General features: G+C 51.2%; 1 protein-coding gene across 9 annotated transcripts; it reads left to right on the top strand.

Moving 5' to 3' along the window:
- Window positions 1-27,895, top strand: RBM10 (RNA binding motif protein 10). 9 transcript variants are annotated; one of them, XM_069464342.1, is made up of 24 exons: window positions 1-360; window positions 2,123-2,264; window positions 11,302-11,485; window positions 12,927-13,157; window positions 15,114-15,183; window positions 17,053-17,126; window positions 18,548-18,634; window positions 20,821-20,881; window positions 21,034-21,210; window positions 21,594-21,754; window positions 21,924-22,021; window positions 22,122-22,209; window positions 23,023-23,137; window positions 23,246-23,385; window positions 23,471-23,588; window positions 23,674-23,765; window positions 23,870-24,034; window positions 26,146-26,295; window positions 26,393-26,458; window positions 26,534-26,722; window positions 26,808-26,882; window positions 27,157-27,263; window positions 27,339-27,468; window positions 27,555-27,889. In XM_069464342.1, the coding sequence occupies exons 1-24, from the start codon at window positions 291-293 to the stop codon at window positions 27,678-27,680; spliced, it is 2,916 nt and encodes a 971-aa protein (XP_069320443.1). In that variant the 5' UTR covers window positions 1-290; the 3' UTR covers window positions 27,681-27,889. The 9 variants fall into 9 exon arrangements, with proteins under 9 accessions (XP_069320443.1, XP_069320441.1, XP_069320442.1 ...); XM_069464340.1 differs by having other exon boundaries at window positions 2-360; window positions 22,951-23,137; window positions 27,555-27,895; XM_069464341.1 differs by having other exon boundaries at window positions 2-360; window positions 21,594-21,751; window positions 22,951-23,137.

The following is a 27,895-nucleotide window of genomic DNA, read 5'->3' as shown; positions in this document are numbered from 1 at the left end:
AGGGCTGGCCAACGGCGTCCAGCGACCAATCGACGAAGCCGGCCAGAGCGCGCTCCCTCAGTAGGTGGATGGTGGTCGGAGCACCGGCTGCCTTCTCCTCGTCGCCATTTTGTGCTGGTGACTGGGGCCGGCTGGAAGTAGGTGGCAGAGGGTTTCTCTGGGAGGGCAGCGCGCTTGGCGCTTCTCCCCTCCTCCCTCCTCCCTTCTGCCTCTAGCCTCGGACTTGGTTGTTCCGCGCACCGGCACCGGCTGAGCTGGGAGAGTTGAGGAGGTGGCGGCGGGCCGAGGTGATGTCTGGGAGCCCTCCCTTGACAGCCCGGGCCGAGAAGGTGAGCGTCGACGCTGGTCGTGGGGGCGGAGGTAAGGGGCCTGAGGCGGGAGGGAGGTGCGTAGAGGAGGCGCGAGGGCGGACTGCGGGCCGCTGGTGTGCGCGGAACAGAGAGATGCGTGTGCACTGTCTAAACCTGGGATGTGGGGGGGGGGGTGTCTTTTTTTTTTTTTTTTTTTTTTTGTGAGAGCAAAGGCGCGTGCGCGATTGGGACACGGGATGGGTGCACGCGGATTGGAGGAAGGGAGGCTACTCTTGTCCGCTACACCAAACTTTAGCCGTGTATTCATGCAGAGGCACGTGTCTGCGACTTTGGTGCGCTGACTACTCTGTTACTTTGGTGGTTATCTGTACACGGGGAAATGTTCTGTGGTTCTGGTCCCTATTCATGGGAAGGGGCGACAGAAGAAATGTGTCACTCTGGTCTTTATCCTTGCGGCTGGGGTGGGGTGTCTATGACTCTGGTCCTTACCCATGGGCGGGGTTGGGGCAGCTGTCTCGTTACTGGCCCTAACTTATCGGGTGGGAAGGGGAGTGCAAGGAATGTGTGTGTGACTTATTGCGCTTTCTTTTGAGGAGTTCTTATGTGTGATACTGGTGCTCATCCATTGAAAGGGGGCTCAGTGTGTGATTATGGCCCTTACTATGTGTTCCTTCTGTGATTTTGGCCCGTAGTTATTTGGGGCTTGTGTCTGTGGCTCTGGCTGCTTTGGCAGAGTCTGTTGAGGCTTTTGTATCTGGCTCTCAGCCACTGCGGCCCCTGGTTGTGATTATAACTCTTATCCATCTGGGAGCAGGTAACTCTGGTTCCCTGTGCCTTGAGGAGGAAGAGAAAATTGGTGTGTGTGTGCGCGTGTGTATGTGCATGAAGGAAAGGTGTGGTGGCAACCTAGGGTTGGGCAGGTCCTGTTACCGTCTGGCTTTACCTGATTCCCGTTCAGAGGGCGGGGCCTGAAGATTGTGGGATTCATCCTGACCCCTGGCTGAGGTCACAGGCCTCTCAGGACTCCCTTAGTTCTCATTGCAGCCCTGAGGGTTGGATGAGGTGGCTGCCCCTCCATCCCAGCAGAAGAACACAGTGGTTCAGAAGAGCCTCCAAAAGGGCCCTTCTGCCTCTGGAAAACTTGGGCTCAGAGCCCTAGGGAGAGAGCCACCTTGGGACCTGGCTGCACATAAGAGACAGGGCTCAGGGCTGAACCAGTTGCCGTGTGAGGGCCAAGGCTGTGTTGGCCAGGAGCCCAGGGAGGTGGCAGCTGTCTTGTTGCCAAGTTCACCCCTTCACACACCCCCAAGAGCCCTTCAGCATCTTTTGCTGCCTTGTAGGGGGCAGCCAGCATTTTGTTGGGAGGATGAAATGGTATCTTGGGGCCCATGGAAGGAACCTACTGGGTGCCTGGGACTCCCACTGTTGTGAAGTCTTACCTAATGTGCCTAATCTCAGGCAAGTCATTCAGCACTGGAGCTCCCCTGGGCATGCGGCCCCAAGCTTGAACTTGTCTACCAGTCTCTAGTGGCAAAGCTCTGATCACACAATGGGTGACCCCACCAGGTCTCTCTGCAAGATGCACCCTGTCTGATGAAGGCCTTGCTGTTTTCTAGGGCATTGGGCTCTAGCCTCATGTTTGTGTGGAAAGGAAGGGCTGTCTTCCCACTATGATCCACAGGAGCATTGGGATTTGGAAAACAACATCCCTGGGCTGAGGAACAGCAGACAGCCTCAACAACAAAGGTTGCTCAGGGAGGGCCTCTCTGCCCCAATTCCCTTGACCCCTTTCTTCCTTCTGCTTTCCCCAGAGTCCCTGCAGGAGGCATCACCCAGGCTGGCAGATCATGGTGGCAGCAGCGGGGGTGGCTGGGAAGTGAAACGGAGCCAGCGGCTGAGGAGGGGCCCCAGCAGCCCCCGCAGGCCCTATCAGGACATGGAGTATGAAAGACGGTGAGTTATCTGCTCCCACCCCTCCCAAGCAGCCTAGGCTTGTCTCCGTGTGAGAATTGATCCAGGAAGGTGCTAGCAGGAAGCTTCTGAGCAGAGGAAATCATGTCACAGATGATTGGTTCCTTTTCAGCTGACTTGCATTTGGCACCTGTTGTGACCCAGGACCTGTGCTAGGCTCTGGGAGTACAGTGATAAATGAGACAGATAAGATTACAGCCTCCTAGGTACTCAGAGTTTCACAAGGGTGATTGTGCAGTTTATAGATGATTACAAAACAGCTTGCTGGGTACCATGGTTGGATGTGAGGGTGAGAAAGGATCGAGGGGGAAGAGTCAAGGCTGATGCCCAGGTTTCCAGCTTTGGTGACCCCGATAGATGTGTGGTGCCATTCACCATGAAAGCAGCCACTGGAGGAGCAGTAGGAGGAGGAGAGGCAGAGGTCAAGGTTGGGGCTATAGCCAGGTTTGAGGGATGGTAGGGAGTGGCACCTTCAGAGTCAGAGTCAGGAATTTGCCCAGGACAGGTATGGGACAAGCCAGGTCAGATAGTGAGAGATGCCAGGGACACGGTGGGCTGTAATCGGCCTGATACTTGTCTTGAAATCGATACTCTTATACAGTTATTTTTTCAACTCTGGTATGAACAAGAAACAGTTGGGACATCGGGTAAAATGCGGAGATCCTAATTAGAATTTGTTGCTTCCTCCGCCATCCTGGTCGGTCACCCCAAGTGATCCTGAGGCAGGTGATCTAGCCATGACATTTTAAGGTTGCCAAGGAAAGCAGACCTAACTCTCCCAGAAAGCCTCTATTAAGAGTCAACAGATTTAAGACTGGGTAGGGTGGCTTACGCCTGTAATCCTAGCACTTTGGGAAGCTGAGGTGGGAGGATCACTTGAAGGCAGGAGTTTGAGACCAGCCTGGGCAACATAGCGAGACCCTGTCTCTACAAAAAATAAAGAATTAGCTGGGCATGGTGGCACGTGCCTGTAATTCTAGCTACTTGGGAGGCTGAGACAAGAGGATCACTCGAGCCCTGGAGTTGGAGGCTGCAGTGAACTATGATCACGCCACTGCATTCCAGCCTGGGTGACAGAGAGAGACCTTATCTCTAAAAAAAAAAAAATGAACAGGGAGAAAATAATTTTTAAAATGTTTTACAAATGGTTTCTTCTACCACCACACCTTTTAAAAATAAAGAATTATAACATTTTGTTTTCTGAAAACAGTCCAAATTTGAGATATGGTCATCATCTACTGTTATTCAGTCTTGAGAATGTCTTTTTAAGTGTATAGTGTTGTTTTGAGTGTCTATGTTTTCAATTTACACAAATGACATAGTGCTAAAGTCTTTGTTCTGCTTCCCGAACTTTTTACTACTCAGTGCTGTGTTTTTAAGATCTGTCTTTATTGCCCTGTGTATTTTAGTGCTTTGCTTCCAGTTGCCACCAAGGGCGCCATGGGGTGTGCCTATTGCCTTTTACTTAACTATTCCCCCAAGGGTAGGTACTTTGATCTGCTAAAGTCATCCCTTTTTTTACCTTGTAAATTTGTGCTTTCAGAATCTTCTTTTTTCCTATCCCAAATCACAAAGATTCTTTCAATCTAAAGTTTTACCGTTTGCATTCAGGTCTTTCATACATCTAGAGTCCATTTTTTTTTATTTATAAGGAAATTTATTTCTCATAGTTTTGGAGGCTGGGAAGTTCAATACCAAGGTGCCAGCATTTAGTGGGGGCCTTCTTGCTGCCTTGCTGTGTCATCTCATGGCAGAATGCAAGAGGGTGAGAGAAGGAAAGAGAGAGGGAGAGGGGAGGGAGACAGAGAGAGACATACTAGGTTCTGGTTTTATTTTCCTTCATATAGTGGGCAGTTTTTCCAGTACCACCTCCTAAATTGTCCATTCCTTCGCTATTGTTTTGTGGTACCTCATCTGACTTCAAGTTCCCTTATGTACATGGCTTCATCTTGAGTGATATAATTTGTTCCATTGGTCTATTTGCTTATTCTTGTGCCAGAACCTTATTTTTACTATTAGGGCTTTATAGAATATCTTAATAATTCCCTCTTTGCTCTTATTTTTTGAAGTTGATGTAACCATTTGTGGAGCTTTATTTTATATAACAATTTTATCAAGTCCCTCAACACTTAAGAATTTTGGTCGATATTTCATTGAATTTCTATATTAATTTAGGGAAATTTGTCATCTTTGCAAGTAATGATCTCATCCAAGACCTGTATGGAGAATATTTTAAAATTTGTGTAAAGGGCATAAAAATCTGAATAAATGAAAATACAGGTCTTGTGTATTCTTTGTTAAAGTAATCCCTAGGTACGTCAGTAGTTTTCATTGACATCTTTTTTTTCTTTTAATTTTTTTCATGCTGGCATTTGTTAGGGTAGAGGAAAGCTGTGATTTCTGTAAGTTGTCTTATCCCTGCTGTGCTCTCTTGTTATTTCTGATAGTTCATTGTTGATTCTGATGTTCTTTCTAAATAGTTGGTCATGTTGTATGCAAATCCCTCCTGTCACTTCTTATTTTTTTCTTCACTTATAGCATTGTACAGGACTTTTAGTACCATGTTAAATAGTATCAGTGGTACTGGGTGCACAGATTAAGATTCACTTTGGCTGGTTGTGGCTGAAAATCCAAAGAATAATGGCTTAAACAAGATAGTTTGCTTTTCTTTCACATAAAATAAAGGCAATCTGCAGATAGGCGTTTAGTCCAGGGCTGATAGGCAGCCCCTTCTGTGTAGCCATCCTCAACGCATGGTACTCGACGCAACAGGAAGGAAGGGAAATAAAAGGGAATGTGTTTAAAGTTTCTTCATTAAGTATGACATGTGCAATAAGTTTTTAGAATGTAGCCTTTAATAAGTCAAGAAAATTCTCTAATCTTATTTTGCTAAGATTGATCATAAATGAGTATTAAACTTCAAAATCATGGGCCTTTTTTCCTCTTTTTGTGCATTTATTTTATAATTTGTATTATGTTCTCGGCATTCGTGAGCTATACCCTACTTAATCATGGTATGTATATATATTTTTATTATAATATAACTTAATTTGAAAATTCAAATTTACAGAAAAGTTGCAAGAAAGAATATAATGAACTCCCATATATCCTCTACCCAGAATCACTAATTGTAAATATTTTGCCTCATCTGCACATTTACTTTATCAAACTATACCTTTACATACACATACACACACACACACACACACACACATTGTTTTTTTCTGAATCATTTGAGTTAGTGGCAGACATGAATGACTCTTTAAGTCCAGCAGCACGTATGCCCTAAGAACAAGGACTTTGTCTTCTGTAATCACAGTATACTTTCAATATCAGGAAATTTAACAATGGTATGATACTTTATCTTGTATAAAGCCCATATTCAGATGTCATCACTTGTCTCAATAATGCCCTTTCTTTTTTATTGTTGTTTTTTAGAGATGGGGTTTTAGACAGTTTTAGATTTTAGATGGTTTTTAGAGATGGAGTCTCACTCTGTCACCCAGGCTGGAGTACAGTAGCATGATCATAGCTCACTGCAGTCTCCAAATTCTGGGCTTAAGTGATCTCCTGCCTCAGCCTTCCCAGTAGCTAGGACTACAGGCATGCCACCACCATACCTGGCTAATTTTTTTTTTTTTTTTAAGGCCCCGGGTATGGCGGCTCACGCCTGTAATCCTAGCACTCTGGGAGGCTGAGGCGGGTGGATCACTCGAGGTCAGGAGTTCAAGACCAGCCTGAGCAAGAGCGAGACCCAATCCCTACTAAAAATAGAAAGAAATTAGCTGGACAACTAAAAATGTATAGAAAAAATTACCCAGGCATAGTGGTGCATGCCCGTAGTCCCAGCTACTCGGGAGGCTGAGGCAGAAGGTTCACTTGAGCCCAGGAATTTGAGGTTGCTGTGAGCTAGACTGACGCCACGGCACTCTAGCCTGGGCAACAGAGCGAGACCCTGTCTCAAAAAAAAAAAAAAAAAAATTAGAGACGGGGTCTCGCTCTGTTGCCCAGGCTAATCTTAAACTCCTGGCCTCAAGCAATCCTCCCACCTCAGCCTCCCAAAGTGCTGGGGTTATAGGCATTAGCCACTGTGCCCAGCTAATAATATCCCTTATAGCTGGATTTCCCAGATATAGTTTCCAATCCGAGATCATGTATTACATTGTGCTACTTTGTATATTTAATCTGTAACAGTTACTCAGTCTTTCTTGTTTTTTATGACCTTGATATGTTTTAATGTCAGTTGTTTGATACAATGTTTCTCAATTTGGATTTTTCTAATGCTTACTCATGAATTGTTGGCAGAAAAGTTATTTAAGTGGTTTTTGTATATTTTTAAAACACCATCAGATTAAATTAGCTATTGGATTTAGGATATTTACATCTGTGTTTATTAGCAAAGTGCTCCTGTGGTTTTCTTTCTTGTATTTATCTGGCATTGGAAGCAAGGTAGCCCCATGACATGAATTGGGCAGCTTTTGCTATTTCTCTCTCTCTTTCTCTCTCTCTCTCTCTCTTTTTTTTAATAAAGGGTCTTGCTCTGTTTACCAGACTAGAGTGCAATGGCACGATCATAGCTCACTACAATCTCAAACTCCTGGGCTCAAGTGATCCTCCTGAGTAGCTAGGACTACAGGCACATACCACCACACCTGGCTAATGTTATTTGGTGTAAGAAGTGAGGTAGATAAACAACTCTATTTTCTTGGGGGTCAACACATTTTTTTCTGTAAAGGGCCAGGTAGTAAATATTTTTGACATTGCAGACTGTACTGTCCATGTTGCAACTGAAAGCAGTCATAGACAATATGTAAATGAATGGGTATAGCTGTGTCCAATAAAACTTTATTTAAGGAGACTGGATTTGGCCCACTGGCTGTAGTTTGATGATTCCTGGGCCAGGTAGTTATTGTACCTATTATTTATTGACTAATCCATTTTCCTTTTGTTGATTTGAAATATAACCTTTGGTTTATACTAAATTTCCATGTGTGTTTTTGTGTGCTATGAACTCTATTCTGTTTCACTGATCTGTTGATTCATGTTTTAATTGATCTACTTTTATAATATGTTTTATATTTATTTATTTATTTATTTATTTTGAGGCAGAGTCTCACTCTCTTTCTTGCCTGGGCTAGAGTGCCATAGCGTCAGCCTAGCTTAAAGCAACCTCAAACTCCTGGGCTCAAGCGATCCTCCTGCCTCAGCTTCCTGAATAGCTGGGACTACAGGCATGCACCACCATGTCCAGCTAATTTTTTCTATATATTTTTAGTTATCCAGCTAATTTTTTTCTATTTTTAGTAGAGATGGGGTCTCACTCTTGCTCAGGCTGGTCTCGAAATCCTGAGCTCAAGCAATCTCCCGTCTCGGCCTCTCAGAGTGCTAGGATTACAGGCGTGAGCCACTGCACCCAGCCTATAATATGTTTTAATATTTGATAGAGGAGTTCTCTCCTTGTTAGTTTGTTGTGGAGTTTTGTTTGTTTTTTTTTTTTTTTGAAAAAAAAAACAATTTTCTCAACTTTTTAAGTTGTTTCTTGTCCTTTGTTTTTTAAAACAGTACCACAATGAATAACATTTTTGTACATGTACAAGTATGTCTGTACATTAAGTTCCCCGAAGTAGAATTGTGGGTCAGAGGATATATAGATTTTTAGTTTTACCAGCTATTGCCAAATTCCTCTCCATAGGGATTGTTCCATTTTTTACTCCTACCAGCAGTGAGAGTACCTATTCCCATACAGCCTTGCCAACAGAGTTTGTTGTCAAACATTTGGACTTTTGCAAATCTGTTAGGTTAAAAAATGTTCTGTCACAAATCTTCCTTAACGAAGAATTCCAAAAATAATAATAATTTAGTGATAATTATAATTACAAAATAATCATTTATAATTATAAATATAACAATTATAAATAATAATCCCAAATAATGTAGATATTCCTCCCCCCAGGAGGTAGAGCTTAAGTCCTCTCCTCTTGAGTGTGGGCTGGTCTTAGGGACTTGCTTCCAAAGAATATAGTATGGAAAGGGGAAAATAGACATTTTACAAGGCAGAAACCTGGCAGACACTGGCTGAACCAGATGATCAAGGGCTAACATCACCATAAGTCATGTTGGTATCATAAACTCCCTGCTATGATATGATCAGAAGAGTATCTCACTTCTGTTGTGTACCACTCAAAACAAAATAAAACAAAACAAAAATACCCCTGTAACCTCAAATCTAATCACAGGAACACATTAGACAAAACCAAGTTGAGGGGCATTCTGCAAAATACCTGACCAGTAATACTCTTCAAAACCGTTAAGGTCATCAAAACAAAACAAACAAGGAAAGACTGGAAAACTTTCACAGGCCAGAGAAGACTGAGGAGACAAGACAACTAAATGATATCCTGGATTAAATCCTGGAATGGAGAAAGGATATTAGGCCGGGCGTGGTGGCTCATGCCTATAATCCTAGCACTCTGGGAGGCCAAGGTGGGAGGATCACTTGAGCTCAGGAGTTTGAGACGAACCTGAGCAAGAGTGAGACTGCGTCTCTACCAAAAACAGAAAAAATTAGCCGGGCATGGTGGCATGCGCCTGTAGTCCCAGCTACTCAGGAGGCTGAGGCAGGAGAAGTTTGACTTCATCAAGATCAGAAACTTTGGCTGGGCGAGGTGGCTCACGCCTGTAATCCTAGCACTCTGGGAGGCCGAGGCGGGGCAGATCGCTCAAGGTCAGGAGTTTGAGACCAGCCCGAGCAAGAGCGAGACCCCATCTCTACTAAAAAAAAAAATAGAAAGAAATGATTTGGACAGCTAAAAATATATATAGAAAAAAAATTAGCTGGGCATGGTGGCGCATGCCTATAGTCCCAGCTACTCGGGAGGCTGAGGCAGAAGGATTGCTTGAGCCCAGAAGTTAGAGGTTGCTGTGAGCTCGGCTGATGCCACGGCACTCCAGCCCGGGCAACAGAGCGAGACTCTGTCTCAAAAAAAAAAAAAAGAGATCAGAAACTTTTATATGTCAAAGGACACTATCAAGAGAGTAAAAAGACAACCCACAGAATGAGTCACCATATTTACAAATCATATATCTGATAAGGGATTAATATCCAGAATATATGAAGAAATCTTACAACAACAAAACAACCCAATTCAAAAATGGATAAAGGACTTCAATAGACATTTCTCCAAAGAAGATATATAAGTGGTCAATAAGCACATGAAAAGATGCAAGATAATAAGTGTTGGTGAGGATGTGGAGAAATTGGAACCCTGTGCATTACCAGTAGGTAGAAATGTAACATGGTGCCACTGCTGTGGAAAACAGTTTGGCAGTTCCATAAAAAGTTAAACATATAATTACCATGTGATTCAGCAGTTCCACTCCTAGGTATATACCCAAAAGAATCAAAAGCAGGGACTCAGACAGATACTTATACACCAGTATTCATACGAGCATTATTCACAATATCCAAAGCAACCAAGAAAGAGGTGGAAATGATCTAAATGTCCATCAACAGATGAATGATAAACAAAATATGTGTACCATGTTTATGTAGCCAGTGGGGGAAACTGGGTGAAGGATACACGGGACCTCTCTGTAGTATCTTTGCAACTTCTGTGAATCTATAATTATCCTCAAATAAAAAGTTTTAAAGAACCTAACTATCCTTATTATTGAGGGTCATTATGCTAGACAGCAAGATTGGGCCTAAGCCTGTAGGTTATTTAAAATACCAAATACTGGGCTGGGCACAGTGGCTCACACCCGTAATCTCAGCCTCCTGAGTAGCTGGGACTATAGGTGCACACCACCACACCCAGCTAATTTTCCTATTTTTTATAGAGATGGGGTCTCACTCTTGTTCAGGCTGGTCTCAAACTCCTGACCTCAAGGGATCCTTCCACCTCAGCCTCCCAAAGTGCTAGGATTACAAGTCCTTTTCAGCTTTTAACCTCTTTTCTTCCTTCCCTGTTTAATTGCTTTAGCTAGTGTCCCTAGAATGATGTTAAAAATGATGTCGATAATGGACATGTTAGTGTTGTTCCTGACCATAATTGGAATCCTGCTAGTAGCATTCTTCTGTGGGGTCTGCTTTTTCTTGCTGGCTCATGTTTTCTGTTTTTTTCTGTTTTTCTTTCTTTTCTTTTCTTTTCTTTTTTTTTTTTAGAGATGGAGTCTTGCTCTGTTACCCAGGCTAGAGTGCAGTGGTGCAATCATAGCTCACTGCAACTTCGAACAAACATGTATTGGTTGCTTTTAGAATAGCTTTTTCATCATTATTTTATCCAAAACATAATTGTCAAGCACCTACTGAGTACTAGAAACTATGCTGAACTTTGGGGAGTGTGGTAGTGAGCCAAGCAGCTATGGGCCCCTCATTTCCTGGAACCCATGGTCTCGGAATTCTTTTAACTCACCAAAGAAATGCAGATTAAATCAGCTTTGAGATAATTATTTTGTAATTATTGTGGTAGGAGAAGTTTTAACAAAGGAGCCTGCTATTGCTAGCAAGGTGACAATGAAACAGAGGGGTGTGGTGTGGTACACGATGGGGGGGAGCGGTTGGCAGAGACCTGCCCCCACTGGACCCTGCAGGCCTTGTGGGACCTTGGTGGGCATTTCGATGTTTTATCCTAAAACTAAGAAGGAGCCACCGAAGGGAATAAGACAGTTGGGTTTGATTGTCTTTGCCTTAGAGAATACTTACATTTGGGATTTGGGACGTAGGGACTGAACTGGGGAGGTCTGGGTGGAGGTGAGGAGACCAGCCAGGCCACAACTGACGTGCCCATGAAGAAAGCTAGCAGTGTGGACCAGAAGGTACGGGAGAGGGATGGAGGGAGGTGGATTGTGTTTGAGAGAGGTGTGGGGGCCATCTCCCTCTGTAGGGTAAGGATTTAGGAATCTGTGTCTGGGGGTGGGCCTGAGGGCCTAGAGGAAATGGATGGGTGAGGGTCATCCCTGCATCTCGTACCTTTCAGAAAGGGCAATCCATAATCCCTCCCTTTCCTTCTTCCCCTAGAGGTGGTCGTGGCGACAGGACCGGCCGTTATGGAGCCACCGACCGCTCACAGGATGATGGTGGGGAGAACCGCAGCCGAGACCACGACTACCGGGACATGGACTACCGTTCGTATCCCCGCGAGTATGGTAGCCAGGAGGGCAAGCACGACTACGACGACTCATCTGAGGAGCAGAGTGCAGAGGTGAGGGCAGGGCTCCTGAAGGGCCTCTGTGTCTGGTTGCAGCACCGCGTGCAGGCAGCTCTCTGCTCCTGTGCCTCTTCAGACTGTGCTCGGTGGCTTTGCATCACCTGGAGAGCCTGTCCCTACTCCCCTCTCTGAGGACTCCTCTCCCAACCTGGGTCTCCCTGGCTTCCACACGCTTGGCTCTGTACTTCTGAAGGCCCCTGGCCTCCACCTCTTTCCCTTTTTCCTGTTGTTTAGTTTGGGCCCATGGTCACTATGAGCCCTGTACTGCCTGCTCCCAGCTGACTTGGGGCACTCAAAGAGCCTCTTCCGTGGGACCCGGCGTCTGGGATTGGGAGGGCAGCCAGGGGCCTGGATAGCACCAAGCTGAGCAGTTCTGGGAGGCTAAACCGTAGGCATTCCCAATGGTGACAGAGCCCCTAGACAGAAGAGAAGGACCCCTTGGGGGAGCCAGTGCCATGTTGGGTAGTTACCCTTAGGCTGAGTGGTGACACATGATGTTTACCATCAAGGAACCCCCATGTGAGGGGAAGAAACAGCCTTGCCTTAGGGGAACCCCAGTTGGAGAGAGCAGTCAGGGCCCTGGTCCAAGCAAGCAGGCAGCTCTCCTGTCCAGCAGGGTGGGACCTTCTGCCCTCTGGAGGGTCCAGTGCAAAGACCCCTATAGTGGGCCACCAGCTTCAGTGGGGGACCAGGGGCTGAGGGCAGCCAGGCTTCCCCAGTGGCAGCTGTAAGCTATGCCTGGATGTCTTCGGGGGCACTGGGTGGGCCCTGGCCAGAGTGAGAGCAAAGCACCAAGTTATCTGGCTCTGGCCCCCTCTGCACGGGCAGGGTGTGGCCCCAGGCGTGGCCTGCTTAGTCCCAGGATGGATGGGTTTGCAACAACCAAAAGCTCAGCAACCACACCCTGTTCTAAGGTGGGGACTGATGGAGGAATGGCTGGGCTGGGGCTCTGGCCAAGATCTAAAGCTATTCCTATGCCCCTAGCTTGGTTGCAGGGCCCAGATCCAGGCTGGGAACCATAGGAAATGTGTGGCCTTTGGTGGCACAGGGAACAATTGTGCACATACCAGCTGAGCTGGCGAATGAGGAGGACAGAAATCAAGGGCGGGGTCTGGTGTGCTGACTCCAGGCAATTTTGCCCCAAGGAGGCTTAAGCTGGTCTTGTCACCTACCTTTGGGAGTTCCCCCACACTGGTACTGCCACCTACTTCTCCCCACCCTCTGAAGGCAGCCCCCAAAACATCCTGTGGAGAATTTCCAGCCCCAGGAGGGTTGCAGTCCAGGGCCTATCCACCTTGCCTGTCTGAGCCTTTAGCCGGAGCCCGCCCACCCCTGGCTTTCAGAGCCTGCTTGCCTCAGAGAGCCAGTGGCCAGCCCCTAGGCCCGCCCAGGCTGACTGCCTGTCTGGTGTCTCTCATCTCATTCTGTCGGCCAGGATTCCTACGAGGCCTCCCCGGGCTCCGAGACTCAGCGTAGGCGGCGGCGGCGGCACAGGCACAGCCCCACCGGCCCGCCAGGCTTCCCCCGAGACGGCGACTATCGGGACCAGGACTATCGGACCGAGCAAGGGGAGGAGGAGGAGGAGGAGGAGGATGAGGAGGAGGAGGAGAAGGCCAGTAACATCGTCATGCTGAGGATGCTGCCACAGGCAGCCACTGAGGATGACGTACGTGCCCCCCCATGGCCCTGGGCAGGAGGCCAGGCTGGGTCTCCTCCAGGGCCCTCAACTTCTCCCCACCCCTCCCTCACCCCCAACCTCAGCACCTTTCATCCCTTCTCCCCCACTGGCTCCTGTTCCCCAGCACTGATCAGTCCTTTGTGGGCAAGCCCCATCGGCTCCTGGTCTGGAGGGAGGAGTGTCAGATAGGCCAGCTTGGCCAAGGGGTGATAGCCGTGGATGTGGGAGGGAGAAGAACAGTCCCGCACGTTCCACTGGTCACCCAGCCATTCTGCATGTGTGCATCGAGGGCCAGCTGCTAACTAGGCCCAATGCTGGCTATTGCCGGTGGCAGAGATGACGCCGGGACCCTGCAACCATTGGCCGAGGGCATGGGATTTTCTGGAATTTTATTCTCATTCTTCCCCATCCCCTTTTGTCAACAGCATCAAATCTCATCACTGGCCTGGTCACAGAGCCTTGGGTGGCTGCTAATAGTTTCCCCACGCTGTTTGCCTTTGTGACATTTTCTCTCTTCCATCTTCCTCCCTTTATTTTCTTTTTCTTTTTTAAATTTTTTATCTATTTGTTTCTTCCCAAATGGGTCACTGGGAATGACCATCTTCTCCCTTTTCTCCTGTTTCCTTTTCATAGAGACTTCTCATAAGGAGCCACATTAAAACCCCAAGAGGACCATTAGAGTAGCGTCCTTACCAGCCTCCCTGACTCTAGTCCTTCTTAGTCCACTTCCCCCATGAATTCTCTGATCAGCTTCCCTCTGTAATCTGCCGGCTACCTGTTTTGTAGCAGAGAAAATCCCACCTGTGTATTCGAGGGCTTCTAAAGTCTGGCCCACCTGCCCTGTTCAGGGTGAGACAGTAGCTGATTGCTGACATTGGTTGAGGATTTATCACAAGGTAGGCCACATGCTGGGTCTGATTTAATCCTTACAGTGGCCCTACAGGGAAAGTACTCTTTGTATTCCATCCTACGCATGAGGAAAGCAAGTGCCTAGCAGTGAAGTAACTTGACCCAGGTCCCACAGCCAGTGGGTGGCAGAGCGAGTGGAGGCTGGCGTTTGACCCTGGGCAGCTGGACCACAGAGCCCACTCGCTTGCCACTTCCTGAGCCTTCCCTTAGTATTTGGAATCCTGATAAGCTCTTCTGTGTATTTTTCCTTTTCATCCGTGTGTGTGTGTGTGTGTGTGTGTGTGTGTAAGGCTAATCTGTTTAACCTAATGAGGAAACTGAGGCCCACAGGCATGAAGACTCCTTCCTGAGAGTGCCTGGCGTAGGCTCCCAGTCCTCCATAAGAGGCCCCACTGGCCTAGAGATGCTGCCTTACCTGGTCCAAATCTTAAATTGCCTCTGCAACTTCCCTCTGGCCTACTTCATCCAGGAAGCTTTCCAAACCCCACGACTACGCCTTTTTGTCTCCACCCTAAGTTACTGCTAGACTCGTGGTGTAGGGCACACAGCTGGAATTTGCTCAGACTCCTGTCCTCCCTAGTTGGTATTTGTGTCATGGGTCTCTTTTGATGCAAGCTGGCAGGGTGGGGTGGGCAGTAATCCCCTTGCAAAGGGCAAATCACATCCCAGCTTTCCTTGCTTTGTGGCTGCCACCAAGCCCTTTGTCAGATTACCCTGCCCACCCTTCTTGAGTTGCTGGCTCTCTGGCTCTCTTACTGTTCCCGGTGCCCCTGAGGTTCATCTTGCTGCCATTCTCTACCTTGCTCTGTGCTCCTTTCTTCACTTTCTGACTCACTTTCTGCAGGTCTGGGGATGAAAGCCAAGACTGGGTACTGGTGTGGGTCTGGGGCTGTTGTCACTCAGGGAAAAGCTCCAAAAGAGGCAGAGGAGACTGTGCACATCACTAATGACCCCTCAGGGTCCGGAGGCCTCCAGCCGGCCTCGGATACGCAGCAGCCTCATGCTGAGCCTGCCCCACTCTCTGTTTCCATATAGATCCGTGGCCAGCTGCAGTCCCACGGCGTCCAAGCACGGGAGGTCCGGCTGATGCGGAACAAATCCTCAGGTGAGCTTTTGTTCCCAGTGCCCTTGCCTTCCGCTGGCCAGCCTCAGCCTCCAAATCTCCCTCCTGCCTCTGCCTTCTCCGTCCCCCTCCCTCCCCTGCCTTCCTGCCACAACTGGGAATGGGCAGCTTGGGGGGTACCCTCTCTTCTTCTCTCCCCCTTTCCCCACTCCTCACAGCTCCAGCCAGCAGCCTCTCCCAGCACCCCCTCTTCTATTAGGGAGGGGGTGCAGCGCTGAGGTGAGCTGAGCACTCCTGGGGGCAGGGCCAGGGCCAGGCTCCGGGGAACCTCCTCTTTGGGACTCTGATGAGTATCTGAGGTGGTAACCCCCTCCCAATACACTCCCTTCCCTCTCCTTTCTTCTCCTTCCTCTGCCTCTTGCTCTCCCCTACATTTTTCTGGTAACAGCCTCTGACCAGAAAGTAGGTCTGACAGGGCCCCACCCATGTGTCCCAAGAGGGGAGGCAGGGGATGGCTGTTTTCCAAGGGTGCATCCCAAGGAGCAGCCAGGATTTTCTGGCCTCATCTATTCCCTCCCTCCCTCTTACAGGCTGCTTGGAGCTGGCCTGAGGTTAGCGCGGGGCGGGGGGTGGGGGGGTGGTGGTTGTCTCTGCAGGACCTCTGCCCAGGCTTCCCAAGGCAGGCACAGTGGGGCCTCACTCTGCCTGGGCTTCTCTCTCCATCTTTCAGTCTCTCTCCTCCCCGCACCTCCATATATATCTCTTTCTCTCTCTTTCTCTCTCTCTCTCTCTCTCTCTCTCTCAGTCTCTTTCTCTCTCTGATGATACCATTCCATCCCAACAGTCATTTCTTTTGGAGATCAAGCATGCCCCCTAATTCCTGCCACATCCAAGCCCTCCCTGTGTATCCACCTCTGAAGGAGATGCTTTCCTGAGGCCTCAAGCCCTGAATCCCTCTCCCAACCCTGGCCAGGCCTGGAGAGTCTCTCTTGGTTGCATGTAGGTCTTGCTCTGCTTCAACCCAACTAGACCACACACTGACAGATTCTGGGTCTGTCTCTCTCCCCAAGGAGGTGTCCCAGGTGCAGCCTCTCGATGGCCCTGGGCACCTCTCCCAGGTACCCACTGATTCTTACCTTTAAGGTCCTCCTGGCCAATCCTAGCCTCCATTCTCCTTCTGTCTAGGAGGACCTGGACTGTTGGTGGCTGTAGTGTCCCCACTGTGGCCCTGAGGTGGCTTCCTAGCGAGGCTTGTCTCCCATGCACTGTTGTGAAGCTGAGATAAGATCTTGTCCCTAACCACCCCCGGTCCCCAATGGGCCAGGAGCCTTCCTGGCCTCACAGAGCAGCCTGGCCCAGCTTCTCTTTTGCTCCTGTGATTTAATACTTGCTACAGGACCCCTCCTGGGTGCCCCTGGCCTTGTGCTAGGCCTGCCCTTGAGTTATTTATTCTGGCCCATGTGGAGCCAGCAGCCTTTGGAGCCAGCAGCCTTCCCACTTCCCCCTCTTTCCTGCTCTGGAGGCAGAGCTCTCCTTGTACCCTTTTCCTCCCAGCTGTTTCTCTCCGTCTCTGTCACCCCAGGCTGGCTGGGCAGGTCTGCCTGAGCCCCATCTCTCTGTCTCTCTTCCCAGTTGGTGTGTGTGTTTCTCCTCCCACCCCAACCTCTGTCCTCCTCTGTTTTTCTCCCTCCCTTTTCCCTCTTTTCTGCCCTTCCTCGCCATCTACCTTGCCTCCTCCACCCCCTAGTCTTTCTCTCTCTGATTGCTTCTTTCTCTTCCTTTCTTCCTTTCTCTTCTTCCCCCTTCCCTCTCTGCCCCTGGTCCTCTCCCCTCGGGTCCCGCCCCCGGGAACGCCGTGTGTCCAAAGCTGTTGACTAACCCACTGCGTCTGTATCTGAATGCTGTCTCCAGGTCAGAGCCGGGGCTTCGCCTTCGTCGAGTTTAGTCACTTGCAGGACGCTACACGATGGATGGAAGCCAATCAGGTTGCTTTGCCGCACTTGAACCCCCCCCCCCAACAAATACTACTTTGTAATCGAGCGCTCCCCATCGCCTGATTCTTACGGACACAGTTCCCTGCCCTGTGGCCCTGTGTCCCATCCCTCCTGCCCCCTTTCTCCCCTTCCTGACCCTCACTGTCTCCTATTCCCATCTCTCGCCATCCCACTGGGCTTCCCATCCAGAGCCCACACTCGCCACTGGCCCCTTCCTACAGCCAAGCACTAGTGCTGCCTCTCCACCTCTCCCAACTGAGCTTTCAGAGAAGGAGCTGCCAGGGTGGGTTCTTTCACTCAGCTTCCTACTCCCCAGGGGACAGGGTGGGTCCCAGGGGGACCGCCCTGCTCTGGGCTTAGCTGGAGCTAGGACTTCGTTCTGCTCTCAGGACCACTGGAAGTCCCACTACTAGGGAACTTAGCTGCTGGCACACTAAGTAGCAAGACCCGTTTTGTCAGCCCTCTCCCTGAATGGGAATGTGGCCCTTTGATTTCCATGCAAGGGGACAGCACTGCTCTGTTGATCTAAAGTTCCAGTGGAGTGTGATAGTTTCGTTGACAGCATGTACTCACTTCTCTCAGCCCTACCCTTCCCACTGCACCTCCGCACTCCAGGAGGTACCACCTCAGGCAGCTCGTCTTCTCAGTGAGGACCTGTGTGCAGTCAGCATCGGAGGGAGCCTGCTCCCCCCACCTCGCACGGGATCCCAACCCAGCAGCTTTGGGACCTTCGACACCCAAGGATCTGCTCTGGTCACCCACTCCCTGCCCACATTGTTGGTGTAGGGCACTGAAGAAAAGCTTCAGGGGAGGAAGAGACACCTGGTGAAATGGGAGATCCTGGCAGAGGCAGCCCTGGGACCGTCTCTGCAGGGTTAATAGGCTAGCGCCATGGGCCCAGGACCCAGCCATCCATGGGAAGACAGCCTCATGGCAGGAACTTCCGTCTGTTCGATATGGCTCTTTCTTTTTCCCCTTCTCCAGCACTAGCGCACCTGCGCGCTCTCTCTCTTCTTCTCTCCCCTCCTCTCCTGCCCCCTCCCTGTCTCCCCTCACCCCCAAGTGTAGCCTGTGTAGTGCTGGCCCTGGGTGTGGCCTGGCAGCGTCAGGGCCGAGTGGGGAGTTCTCCCCACTGTCCGGCAAGCGTCGGTCAGCCGAGCATTGTATGCCTGGTGGTGTGTGTTCACGTGTGTGCGTGCGTGTGCCCGGAAAAGCAGCAAACAGCTGCGCCCGAGAGCTGTGGCGCTTTCCCTCCCTCCCTTCCTTCTTCCCTCCATCCGTTCTCCAACCTCCCTCCGTTCCCTGTCCCTCATCCATCCAGCTGAAGGGCTCGCTCACTCTCTTCTCCTGTGCTGAAACGGTGCGTGGGGCACTGCTGCCTGGGCCTCACTGCACTCTGCTTTTTCCCACAGCATTCCCTCAACATCCTGGGCCAGAAGGTGTCCATGCACTACAGCGACCCCAAGCCCAAGATCAATGAGGACTGGCTGTGCAATAAGGTACAGGGGCGGTGGGCAGCGGTTGCCATGGAGAGAAGCAGCAACAGCAGTGGTGGCAACTTCTCTCTCTTTCTCTCTCTCTTTCTCTCTCTCTCTCTCTTTCTCTCCCTCTCTCTCTTTCTCTCTCTCTGGGGCCCATGAGGCAGTGTGGGTGTTGAGGCCTGGCTCAGCTCAGGTAGCCACATTCCTAGCCAGTCAGCCATTCACATACGTGGGCTCAGTGTCCAGTTGGTGCCAGGCACTGTCCTCATAAAACGCAGTCTTGCCTGGAGTCCCAGTATACTTCAGAGAAAGTATTTGCATAGATGGCAAATTAGTGACAGCGTAGGTATGGAGTGGTGTGTGGAGTGTGGGCTTCAGAGCCAGACTGGCTAAAATGAGACTATCCTGGGTTGGACTTGATTTTGGCCAGGTGCCTCATTTGCCTCTCTTTGCCTCATTTTCCCCATCTCTAAAATAGAAATACTAATGATAACCTCTCCCAAAAGGTGGTTGAGGGGATTAAATTGTATTGATAAGAGGGTAACACTTAGAATAACACCTGGCCCACAGTTGACACAGTCTGACAGACCTGTTGTCATGAAGGAAAAGCATGGAGTGTTCTGAGAGCTCATATCAGGGAACTCAGCCTTGAAGGCCACTCTGACAAAGCCATGTCAGACCTGAGACTGGAGGGTACAGGATGTAGATTTTGTAGGCACCTCTATATTCCCCAAGAGGAAGGTGAGGCTCAGAGAGGTGGAACTGTGGGTGAGCCTGTAGCCATGATTTGCTCCTGATCACAGGGACCACGGATGCCACAGTGGATCCAGGTCTGCCCTCGGGGCCAGCTTTGCAGTGCCACAGCCCCACTTCCCACGGGCATCTGTCAGTCCTGAAACATAAAAGTTCTACCAGAAGGCAGGTGCTCAACATGTCTGGAGAAGTAGGGACAAAGTGACAGTGGAACTCCATCCCTCCTGCATTTCCAGATAGTCCTCGAAACCAGGGAATTCTCTTCAACGCCTTCCCCTCTGTTATGCCCCACATTCTGTTGGTCACCAGATCCTGTTGCTTCCATCATAGAAATGCCACCTTCCCTCCCTTACCATTCCCACTGCTGATACCAGTCGTCATGCCCTCTCACCCACTTGCCATGGAGCCCTCTCTGGTATGCTGGCCTCTTGACTCTTTCTCCCACCCTCTCACCTGGAACATTCCTAAAAACCACCTCTGACCACGCCCTCCTCTGCTTAAACACTCCCATGGCTCTGAGGTTAAGCATTAGATCCTCCCTCGCTCCTCCCGTTGGCTTCCCTCCGTGTCGTGGCTTTTGCTTCTCCCCTTACCCTCCTATACCAGCTGTGGAAAATCCATTGTTCATTTTTGCTGCTAGGAATCCCTTCCCAGCAAAACTAAACTAATACTGTGCCTCCCAGATCAAGCATCCCTGTTTTATGTGCAGCCCTCCTTGACTGTCCGCAGCCCAGTGAGCTGTGCCACCTGCTGGTGGACAGTCCACACAGACTGACCTGTTCCTCTTCATGCTGTGTCTGTGCCCCTGCTGTTAGGCCATGAGAGCAGAGGCCACATCCTTACCACCTGGGACAGGGCCTGGCATAGGAACAGGGCTTTGTACCTGACTCTGGAACAGAGATAGAATGTAGTAGAAGCTGGGGGATCTCCGGAGGCTGGGGTAGTCAAGGAACATTTCTCAAGAGTAGCAGGATTGGCAGAGGGAGGGGTGGGAGGAAAAAAAAAATGGTAGCAGGATCCACCCAAGTCCTAAAGGTAAAGATGGGGGACGGGGAAGTCTGGCAAAAGGCGAAACGTTGAATAGGGAAACTCCTGAATAGAGAAGCAAGTTTTAGGAAGAACCACCTACTAAAGGGACTGGAGGGGTACAGTCCTGGGAGTTGGTGGCCCTGAGAAGGCAAAGGGAGGGGAGGAGGCAGTAGTTGTAATGGGTGGGGGAGTTGTTGATTCCTGAGCTGAGAGGGAAGCACTGAGAACAAATTTGAGACTGTAAAGGGAAAGTCACAGGACTGAGAATGACAGCAAAAGTTCCAGAAGGCACCTGCCACCTCTCATCCGGGGACCTTCCTTCCTGAGGCATTGTGGGGTTCCTAGGGGAATCTCTGGATCCATCTTTAGAGGGTGCAGTGGAAAGCCCTGCCTCCTCTAACAGCCTGGCCTGTGCTTCACAGTGTGGTGTCCAGAACTTCAAACGCCGTGAGAAATGCTTCAAGTGTGGTGTGCCCAAGTCAGGTGAGGCCCACCTACCTCCCCCAACTCCGCAGGACATGGGGGCTGAGGAGAAGGTTGAGGGGCCAGTGCTCAGGGGTTGGTGGGGGGAGGAGGGTGACCAGTCGTGGAGCCTCCCCCTTTGTCACCAGCATGTCTCCCCTCACCCCTGACAGAGGCAGAGCAGAAGCTGCCGCTCGGCACAAGGCTGGATCAGCAGACACTGCCGCTGGGCGGCCGGGAGCTAAGCCAGGGTCTGCTTCCCCTGCCGCAGCCCTACCAGGCCCAGGGGGTGCTGGCCTCCCAAGCCCTGTCCCAGGGCTCAGAGCCAAGCTCGGAGAATGCCAACGACAGTGAGTCAGTTGTTCTTCCTTCTTCCTCTGTGCCCTGGGGTGTCTGGGCTAGGCTTGCCAAGGTCAGAGAAATGATAGTGAGCAGGAGGACTTCGTCCTCACAGGTGTTTCCCCAGTGGGGGTTAGACGCGTGATGTAGGGTGGGCAGGGGAGGAGCATCACCCGACTGGCTTTGGGATGTGTTGGGAAGGTTCTTGGCAGATGAGCAGCTGGGCTGGCACCTGGACTGACAAGCAGAGTTTATCCAGGAGGAAGAGGAGGTGAAAGGGAGCCACGGGGGCAAAAGCACGCAAGCCAGAGGAAAGCGAGCAGTGGGGAGCCCCGAAGGGTGCGGCTGGAGCAGAATGTGGGGGTGCCCCCTAACACTGGGCCCCTTCCCACAGCCATCATCTTGCGCAACCTGAACCCACACAGCACCATGGACTCCATCCTCGGGGCCCTGGCACCCTACGCAGTGCTGTCCTCCTCTAATGTCCGTGTCATCAAAGACAAGCAGACCCAACTGAACCGTGGCTTCGCCTTCATCCAGCTCTCCACCATCGTGGTGAGGGCGGCACAGGGGGGGGCCGGGCAGCCGGGGTCCCGGCCCCCAGGGTGGGGAGGAGGGCCCTTCCCCCATGCCCCACCGCGGCCCCAAGCCTGGAAACAGGGCAATGGAGCCGGGGGCCTCCCCGGGCCTGACCATTCTGTCCCTGCCTTCCCTCCTCCTGTAGGAGGCAGCCCAGCTGTTGCAGATTCTGCAGGCCCTGCACCCACCGCTCACCATCGATGGCAAGACCATCAACGTTGAGTTTGCCAAGGGTTCTAAGAGGTCAGGGCCCCATCTGTGTCCCTTCCCGGCTTGCCCCCCAGCTTGGGGCCGCCACCTCAAGGCCTCCCATCTCACTCCCAGTCTCTAACATCCTCCTCAGGGACATGGCCTCCAACGAAGGCAGCCGCATCAATGCTGCCTCTGTGGCCAGTACTGCCATTGCTGCGGCCCAGTGGGCCATCTCACAGGTACTCAAACCTCCCACCACACCCTCCAGTGACCCAAGACTTGGGCTTTGTCAACCCTCCTGCACCCTCTCTGCAAGCAGGAGGGCTGGCTTGCTATCCGTGGACATAAAACCCTGTCCCAGTGGCTGGCATGGTCCCCTCTACCTTGTTTCTGACTCTCTTTGACTCCCTGGTCCATTCCCAGTCCATCCTCGCTGCAGCTCGCTTCCCAGCTGTCTCCCAGGTGTTCATTTGTAGTTCCATCGTGGCTGGGGTTCTGTTGTTTGCTGGGTTTTTTTATGGTCCTGAATTCATACATGTTACATATTCCTTATATATACATATAATGTGTCATATGATACTTGTACCATATGATACATGTATCATATATATGGTACATGTATCATGTATATGGTACAGTTTCATATGTTCCTGAGTAAAAAAGAATTTATAAGTGGTTGAGAGAAATTGGGGGATGAGAATGAAGTGGGAGGATGGTGTCTTCCTTAGTCGGACACCCAACACAAACACCACACACACCAGTATCAGCCCTGGGAGCATCTTGGAGTGCATCTGTATTTGAGTATTGTTTTTGCCACTGCCCTTTTCTCATGGCCAGGTGACCCTCACATTTCACTTAAGGCTGCATGCTTTTCTGTCAGGTAGAAACACCACCCCCATGTGTGGGACAGATGCTTCTAGCAGGTTCCCCCTCACCTCACCCCCTCCTGTTCTAATGAGCCCCTCCCACCTGCCCCTCAGGCCTCCCAGGGTGGGGAGGGTGCCTGGGCCACCCCTGAGGAGCCACCGGTCGACTACAGCTACTACCAACAGGATGAGGGATATGGCGGCAGCCAGGGCACAGAGTCCTCCCTCTATGCCCATGGCTACCTCAAGGGCACCAAGGGCCCTGGCATCACTGGAACCAAAGGGGACCCGGCTGGAGCAGGTGAGCCCCAGCATCTCTCCGGTACCTGGGGCGGGGTGACCAGCAGGCATAGGGTCCCAGGCCCCGCCATTCACAGGCGTTCTTCTCCCTCCCTGTCCCTCTTTACAGGTCCTGAGGCCTCCCTAGAGCCCGGGGCAGACTCAGTGTCACTGCAAGCTTTCCCCCGCACCCAGCCTGGTGCTGCCCCTGGCATCTATCAACAATCAGCTGAGGCGAGCAGCAGCCAGGGTGCCACTGCCAACAGCCAGGTGAGTCCCGGGTATCCCGGGGAGGCAGGCAGGGGTGGCATTGGCAGACACTGAGCCCTGTTTTCCTGTCTGGCCCCATGACCAGTCATATACCATCATGTCACCTGCCGTGCTCAAATCTGAGCTCCAGAGCCCCTCCCATCCCAGCTCTGCCCTACCACCGGCCACCAGCCCCACTGGGCAGGAATCCTACAGCCAGTACCGTGAGTAGCCATGGCCTGTGGGTAGAAGGTAGGGAATTCTTAACCAAGCAGGGAGAACGTGACCTCCTCTCCCCTCACCCACCAGCTGTTCCTGACGTCTCCACCTACCAGTACGATGAGACATCCGGCTACTACTATGACCCCCAGACTGGCCTTTACTATGACCCCAATTCCCAGGTGATAGGGCAACCCAGGAAGGGTCGGGTCGGGGGGTAGCTGGCCCTGCAGGTCCCCTTCCTGGAGTCTTCCCTCATGTCCCCTCTTCCTTCCTCCTCCCCCAGTATTACTACAATGCTCAGAGCCAGCAGTACCTGTACTGGGATGGGGAGAGGCGGACCTACGTTCCTGCCCTGGAGCAGTCAGCTGATGGGCATAAGGAGACCGGGCCACCCTCAAAGGAGGGCAAGGAGAAGAAGGAGAAGCACAAGACCAAGACAGCCCAACAGGTGAACACTAGGGTCCCACAGTCACTGGCTGGCACTTGGTACCTTCCATTGACTGCAACTCTGTCATCTCTTGCCCTCTACTGCTCAAGGGAGTGGGGCGGTAGGTGTTTTTGGACATGGGCAATAACTGCTCAAGCCAGACCTGGCACCTGGCCCAGCTCTGCTCTTTGCTGCGTGGCCTTGGGCCAGAGCAGTCTCCTCAGTACATGGCAGGGCTGCCTACCTCTGTGAGGTGGCTTGTGTCATCCAAGTGAGCCCTGTCAGCTTTCTTCTGTCCCACGGTGGGAATCCTCACATACTGCTGATGGGTACATACGTATCCCAGAGAAATTCTCACAGACCCATAGGGGGTGGGCAGGAAAGCCATTGCAGTGTTTTGTGGTAGTGGGCAGTTGGAGGGCACCTCAGTGTCTGTGGAGGAAGTGTACAACATTCTGGGTATAACATTTAAAACAAAACACCAAGTGTTTGCTCAGCAACCTATGAATTCTAAAAATGGTGATGTGCACAGGGCATAACACAGAATACAGAATATGGCATTGTGTCACATATGTAAATTAACATTATGCATAGAGTCCAGTGCAGTGGCTTGAGCCTGTAATCCCAGCTACTCAGGAGGCTGAGGTAGAAGGATCACTTAAGGCCAGGAGTTCAAGACCAGCCTGGGCAATATAGGGAGACTTTGTCTCAAAAAAAATAAAATTATACAAAGATAAGCAATCCTGTTCTTTTTTTTTTCTTTCTTTTTTTTTTTTTTTTTTTTTTTTGAGACAGAGTCTCACTTTGTTGCCCAGGCTAGAGTGAGTGCCGTGGCGTCAGCTTAGCTCACAGCAACCTCAGACTCCTCGGCTTAAGCGATCCTACTGCCTCAGCCTCCCGAGTAGCTGGGACTACAGGCATGTGCCACTATGCCTGGCTAATTTTTCTATATATATTTTTAGTTGTCCATATAATTTTCTTCTATTTTTAGTAGAGACGGGGTCTCGCTCTTGCTCAGGCTGGTCTCGAACTCCTACCCTTGAGCGATCCACCCGCCTTGGCCTCCCAGAGTGCTAGGATTACAGGCGTGAGCCACCGCGCCCGGCCAATCCTGTTCATTTTTAAATGATAAAATGGAAACACACAGCAAACATAACAATGTGGGTATCTGTGAGGAGAACAGACATGCCATGACAATACCACAGACTGGGTGATTCATAAGGAAGAGGAATTTATTTGGCTCACGGTTCTGTAAGCTGGGAAGTCCAAGACCATGGCACCAGCATCTGCTGAGGGCCTTCTTGCTGCATCATAACATGGCAAGAGGACGACAGAGTTTGCATGAGAGAAGAGGGAGATCGGGCTAAACTCATTCTTTTTGTCAGGAACCCACTCTCTCAGTAATAGCATTAATCCCTTCGCGAGGACAGAGCCTTCAGACCTCATCACCTCTTAAAGGCCCTACCTCCCAACACTGTTGCATTGGTGGGGATTAAGTTTCCAACCCATGAACTTTCAACCATAGGGGACACATTCAAACCATAGCAGGGAGTGCAGCCAGAAAGGGGCTTGACACAGAGCACTGGTGACTGATGACAGAGAAATAGGAACTTGTACCAGGAACTTGCATCTCTCACTTTTTGCTTGTTCTGCCTCAGACTCCCATTGTCTGCCTCCCAGACGGGCCTGCCACTCTGCCCAAACTGTTTCTGCTGCCTCGTCATTGCAAATCAAAGGGGGTGGGGGCACGGGGATGTTCAGAGATGAGGTCAGTAGGGGCCAGGGTGCCAAGCGCCTTACAGGCTGTGGTCATGAGTTTGGGTTTATTCTTGGTGTGATGCGAAGCCAAGGAAGGGTTTGGAAGAAGTTATACTGGGCGGGAAGTAGTTTATAGTTTGTGAAAGAGTCCTCTGCTGTGACAGGTGTGCAAGAGTCATAGCCCAGACCAAGTGAAGCCCACTGTGGTGGTTCAGACTAGAGATGGTGGGCGGCCATGCTGGTGGGCGGCCCGGGTTTGAGGCTGTGAGGCGGAAGCGTTGTGGGCTGCTGCAAGGGCAGTGGGTCAGCCGATGGAGTTGGTGATCCCGGCAGCATGAGGGTTCTGGAAACCTCACCCCTACACTCACCCCCAGATTGCCAAGGACATGGAACGCTGGGCTCGCAGTCTCAACAAACAAAAAGAAAACTTCAAAAACAGTTTCCAGCCTATCAGCTCCCTGCGTGATGACGAAAGGCGGGAGTCAGCCACAGCAGATGCTGGCTATGCCATCCTTGAGAAGAAGGTGTGTTGTGGTCACCCACCTGCACCCTGCCCTTCAATCTTGTCCTTCCTCCGGGCCCTCCGTGGAGTCCCTGAATTTCTGTGTCCCTTCACTCCAGGGAGCACTAGCTGAGAGACAGCACACCAGCATGGATCTCCCAAAATTGGCCAGTGACGACCGCCCAGTGAGTGCCTGGGGCAGAAAGGGGCAGGGAGCTCTGATCTGGCCAGGCCTGACCACCCACCCTCACCCTCTGCAGAGCCCACCCAGGGGACTGGTGGCAGCCTACAGCGGGGAGAGTGACAGTGAGGAGGAGCAGGAGCGTGGGGGCCCCGAGCGGGAGGAAAAGCTCACTGACTGGCAGAAGCTGGCCTGTCTGCTCTGCCGGCGTCAGTTCCCCAGCAAGGAAGCACTTATCCGGCACCAGCAGCTCTCGGGGCTCCACAAGGTGACTGACGGGAGGGTTGGCAGGGCACTTGGGGCCTGGCCCACCCCAGCCTGGCCTCTTACTCCTTGTACTGTCTCCCTTGCAGCAAAATCTTGAGATTCACCGGCGAGCACACTTGTCAGAAAATGAGCTAGAAGCACTTGAAAAGAACGACATGGAGGTGAGGTGTGACCTGTTCCTGGGGTCCCTGCCCTCAGGTTCCCTTCCTAGTCCCTGTGCCCTCAGGCAGCTGGAGTTCTGGTTCTCATATTCTGTCCCCATGAGGCTTCTTCCCGGCACCCCCACCCCAGCCACTTGCACCTACCATGTCCTAACCCTCAGGACGGGTCCCTGTTGGCCAGGTGGAGCTCCCTGTGGGACCCCAGCCCCATGCCCATGTTTCCTGAAAACAGCAGCCAGCTCCCCAAAATTCACACATGCACACAAACTTTCAGCAAATGAAGTACCGGGACCGAGCAGCTGAACGCAGAGAGAAGTATGGCATCCCCGAGCCCCCGGAGCCCAAGAGGAGGAAGTACGGCAGCATATCTACGGCCTCCGTGTGAGTGCCCAGGGCCAGGTGAGGGGGCCTGGGGCTTGCAGGCCAACCACTCACACTGTACACTGTCCCCTGCAGAGACTTTGAGCAGCCCACTCGGGATGGGCTGGGCAGTGACAACATTGGCAGTCGCATGCTCCAGGCCATGGGCTGGAAAGAGGGCAGTGGCCTGGGCCGCAAGAAGCAGGGCATTGTAACGCCCATTGAGGTGAGTCTCCCGTGATCCCGTGCCTGTCCCCCAGGACTCCCCACAGCATCCCTGCCAACCTGACAGAGCCTGCCTCCCTCACACAGGCCCAAACACGGGTGCGGGGCTCCGGCCTGGGTGCCCGGGGCAGCTCCTATGGGGTCACCTCAACCGAGTCCTACAAAGAGACACTGCACAAGACAATGGTGACCCGCTTCAACGAGGCCCAGTGAGCAACTGCAAGAGCAACTTCTGTATATGTTGGGTGTCCATCCTGGGGCAGGGGAGGATAAAATGTTGGGTGGTCTAAGGGAGGTCCTGCTCCTGTTGGCCAACCCACTACACAGCCAGAGAGGCCCTGACCAAATCAAATTTTGAGTTGATGACTTTTGTTGGAAAATTGGGCTGGGATCCTGTTCTTTTTGTAATAAAAGCTGAAAAGTCTGCA

The sequence above is a fragment of the Eulemur rufifrons genome, chromosome 30, assembly GCF_041146395.1.
Source record: "Eulemur rufifrons isolate Redbay chromosome 30, OSU_ERuf_1, whole genome shotgun sequence".
Taxonomy (NCBI): Eukaryota; Metazoa; Chordata; class Mammalia; order Primates; family Lemuridae; genus Eulemur; species Eulemur rufifrons.
This window is presented reverse-complemented; position numbering and strand designations above follow the sequence as displayed.

Bases quoted from the DNA above. Each gene is read 5' to 3' on its own strand.
- RBM10 (XM_069464340.1), top strand. From the start codon at position 291: ATGTCTGGGAGCCCTCCCTTGACAGCCCGGGCCGAGAAGGTGAGCGTC. The intron at 17,127-18,547 runs GTTGCTTTGCCG...TTTTTCCCACAG, and splicing joins GATGGATGGAAGCCAATCAG to CATTCCCTCAACATCCTGGG. The intron at 23,589-23,673 runs GTGAGTAGCCAT...CTCACCCACCAG, and splicing joins GGAATCCTACAGCCAGTACC to CTGTTCCTGACGTCTCCACC.